The 4,424-nt window shown below is 34.4% G+C and overlaps 1 protein-coding gene across 1 annotated transcript; it reads left to right on the forward strand.

Annotated features, from left to right (window-relative positions):
• Nucleotides 1–217: 217 nt before the first annotated feature.
• On the forward strand, nucleotides 218–3,434 carry LOC144566630 (putative laccase-9). Its single transcript, XM_078316672.1, has 4 exons — nucleotides 218–387; nucleotides 1,578–1,729; nucleotides 1,815–2,188; nucleotides 2,293–3,434. Exons 1-4 carry the CDS (start codon nucleotides 283–285, stop codon nucleotides 3,387–3,389), a joined length of 1,728 nt encoding a protein of 575 aa, XP_078172798.1. The 5' UTR covers nucleotides 218–282; the 3' UTR covers nucleotides 3,390–3,434.
• Nucleotides 3,435–4,424: the final 990 nt, after the last annotated feature.

Consider the following 4,424-nt stretch of genomic DNA (forward strand, 5'->3'; position numbering starts at 1 on the left):
TTATTTTATGAAATTCCAGATACACTTTTCAAACTAGGGATATTGCATGTAATTATACTAGCTAGTATTTGTACCGCGTTATTAAAGAAGCGTGAGAGAATAGGTAAATAGACTAGTTGCACGCATTGACTCCGCATGGTCTCTCCTATAAGTACCTTAGCATATGTGCTCTTTGATCTACACAACTGAAATATAAGAATCAGTTTTGCATTGCTATATATATACACTTGTGTCATTTTCCCTTCATTATTCTACGAGTGTAATCACTATAGCTAAAATAAGATGGCATTTGGTAGTGTTTACCTGCTAAAAGTCACGTATATTCTTATGCTATGCTGTGTCTTTGCTTCTCCTGCCTTGGCCAAGACCCATCATCGCACTTTCATTGTATGTATCCTTTTTTTTAATTTTGCATTGTACGTACCTACCCTTAATTATCTGTTGTAGTTGTTGGATAATGCAACGGAAGCAAGTAAATAACGGTTAATACTTGTATAATAATTATTTTTATTATTTATTAAATAAAACACTAAGACACATTTATTTGTCACATATATAATTACATTATTAATATATATGAAAATTAATTCCAACTAAATTGTTTTTTTCTATCAAAACACAAATTCAAAAACACAAATATCTTTGTTCTTTAATTAAAAAAAAGCATGCAAATAAAAACAAAATTCAACATCTTGCTTGCAACAACAGACATACAATATTTTAACAAGTACATTACTAATTATTACTTAAAAGTAAAAACATTATCATATGGAATTTCATGTAAATCAATTGGACCATCATAAAAAATCAATTATGACATTGATGAGAGCGCTCTATCAGCTTCTTCATAAGATGTATTTGGTTAGACTTTATTGGAATTAAGTTCATTAGGCTTTTAAACTTTATTGGAAAGCGTTGAATTTGTTTAAGTACTTTAATGGTGAATTATGTTTAACACAACTACAAATTAAGATGGTCTATTGTTCAAGTTAGAGAATTTAATAAATTTTGTTTTTCAAGATCAAGAGTAGTTGCCAGTTGGACTGTTGAAGATGGATAATAATTAAATACTCATTAAGATATATAATATATATAATATTTTTTATATAATTAGCCAATCGGGTAACAGGTATGAAATAGGTTTTATCCGTACCCGTATCCGATAAGTTTCCGAAAAAAATATGTTACTCATACCCATCTTATCGAATACGATACGGGTCGGATAAACAGATAAAAGGGTGACATTGACACCCCTAAGGCACACAGCTTGAGTTCCAGATTTGATGCATTAATTATATGGTCTTATGTTGAAAAGTCAACTAACCTTTAATGAAAGTAAAACTTTAATTAATTGTGCTAATTTCATCCAAGCATGCATCATTTTTATGTGTTTGCATCACATGAAAGGAATCGGGTGAACAGCTTGTAATTAATTAATTAGATATCTAAGTTATTTTCTTTGCATAGCGAGGTATATAACTTTATATTTGATTACCAGCATTACATGAACCAGCCGAGGACTAATTCAATTATTTCTAAACAAAACTAGTGACACCCTAATTTGCAATTTATTCCAGATACAAGCAACTCCATGCACCCGGCTCTGCAGCACCAAGAACATCCTTACTGTCAACGGCCAGTACCCCGGACCCACCATCTATGCTCGCAAGGGCGATACAGTTGTCGTCAAGGTCATCAACCAAGGAAACAAGAACATCACCATTCACTGGTAGACATACATTTATCAGCACAAATTTAAAAATAAAAAATAAAATGGAAAAATCGATTGAGTTCCTTGTACATTTTTGTATCAGGCATGGCGTTGACCAGCCAAGGAATCCATGGTCAGACGGGCCAGAGTACATCACACAATGCCCGATCCAACCAGGTGCTAACTTCACACAACGGATTCAGTTCACACAAGAAGAAGGCACGCTCTGGTGGCATGCGCACTCCGACTTCAATCGTGCCACTGTTCATGGCGCAATGGTCATTCACCCGAGGAAAGGAAGCACCTTCCCGTTCCCCAAGCCTGACAAGGAGGTCACCCTCATTTTGGGAGAGTGGTGGAAGACTGACTTAAATGAAGTGCTACAAAACGCCATATTGAATGACGGCAACGTTGATCCATCTGATGCCAACACCATCAATGGCCAGCCTGGAGACTTCCTTCCATGCTCACAGAATGGTATGTTAGTTTTCTAGTTCTAAAGATCCTGTAATTGCACTTCAATAGGACCCATTAATTGAGTTTGACTTCAACTGCTAATACAAAATATCAATTTGTTGCAGACACCTTCAAGGTTCAAGTGCAGCAAGGCAAGACCTACTTGCTCCGTGTGATCAACGCTGCCATGAGCAACGAGTTATTCTTTGCCATTGCCAATCACCAAGTCACTGTTGTTGGGACGGACGGTAGTTACACCAAGCCGTACTCAACCGATTATATTATGATCACCCCAGGCCAAACAATGGATCTTCTCTTAATGGCCGATCAACTAAAGAACTTCTCTTCACCTTCTCGGTATTACATGGCAACCAGGCCTTACAATAGTAACCTAGAGCTCCGATTCGACGGAAATATCTCCACTGCCATTGTAGAGTACAAAACTTATGAAAACACTTCTGCAACTGTTCCGCTTTTTCCCACTTTACCAAAATTCAATGACACAAATGCGGCAACTGCATTTACTGATGGGCTACGCTCACTGGCAAGCTGGGACCACCCAGTTGATGTACCAAAAATAATTGACGAACACATCTATATCACAGTAGCACTGAATGTTGTTCCTTGCACTGGGAAATCAAACTGCTCCGGACCATTAGGCGGGATTACTGCTGCTAGCCTAAACAATGCTAGTTTCCAAAACCCTCCAATTGACGTGTTGGATGCATACTATTACTCTATTCCTAATGTCTACACACCAAATTTTCCGAACAAACCGCCAGTTTTCTTTAACTTTACTGATAACAATATTCCAACAAAGCTTTGGTATACACAAAAGTCGACAAAAGTGAAGGTTTTAGAATACAATACAACAGTGGAGATTGTGTTTCAGGGGACTAATGTTCTCGGGTCTGCTGAGAACCATCCGATGCATTTGCATGGTCACAGCTTCTATGTTGTTGGCAAAGGATTTGGTGTTTTTAACAAGAAAGATCCATTGTCTTACAACTTGGTCGATCCACCTTATGAGAACACAATTGGTGTGCCGAAGAATGGTTGGGCTGCGATTCGTTTTACGGCAAAGAATCCTGGTGTTTGGCTCATGCACTGCCATTTTGACTCCCACGCAGTCTTTGGAATGGACATGGTTTTCATAACGAAGAACGGTAACTTTGAGGATGCTAAAATGTTACCTCGGCCTTATGACATGCCACACTGCTAAAATACCAAATGGCTTCATATTTCAAATTTTATTAATGTACTTAAAAATTAAATTAGAATAAAATCTACGTTGACTCAGAATGAAATCTTTTATGATGTGTAATCTATTGATTTTTGTTTAGAGTAGAACTAGGATGACTTGGTGAACACAAGTCTAAAATCCATCAAATTGAATTTAAATTACAAATTCGAACTGTTGAGACCCGTTTATTTTACGAGTAATGTGTTTACGTATGAAAATTTTAAACATTCAAATTAATTTAGTATAAAGTAAGAGTCAAAATTTGGAAGCTTAATATACATACACAAGGGCACAAAAATATCAGTAGAGCAAATGTGAGCAGATTTTTGTTTTTGTTTTTAGAGAAGTACTAAATATTTTTAAAGAAACTGCAGAATTGTTGTGATACTGTGATCCCTTGACATTTCACACCGCTGCCCCTTCGGCAATCATAAAAAAACCCATCTATCCTTTTTTTTTTCTTTTGCATATTTGAATTGTTGAATTAAATATTAATTGATTATATTGAATTGTTATTGTGATTTTAAATTTAACTAAGTATATATAAGCATATTTCGATTATGCAGGAATTAATATATTTCAATGAAACAGTAGCAACATAGTCCCTAAATATTATATTAGAAAGTTAACTCTTCATAGAGAAGTTTGCCATACAATTTAATCATGAGGAATTGAAAAGCTTATATAAGTTTAATATGTAAATGAAATTAATGATTAAGGTAATATACGAAATGTTTAAAGGTGTTTTTATAGAATAAATTATATTTTAGTGTCAAGTATTATTTTATTAAGCATACATCATATATTTAAATTACTTGGTCCAATTATATGTTGTTAATTTGAAATTCCAAACTATTCTAATATTCGAAAGTCAGACAAATTAATATTTAACAATTAGACAAATTAATTTGAAATTTCAATTATAAGCACCTAGTTATAATAAATATTCTTCTTTATAAGTTTTTGGACTGATTTATAAAGTTTGAAAAGTTTAAGGTCAAAATTATAAAAAAG

The sequence above is a fragment of the Carex rostrata genome, chromosome 15 (assembly GCF_964058835.1).
Source record: "Carex rostrata chromosome 15, lpCarRost1.2, whole genome shotgun sequence".
NCBI lineage: Eukaryota > Viridiplantae > Streptophyta > Magnoliopsida > Poales > Cyperaceae > Carex > Carex rostrata.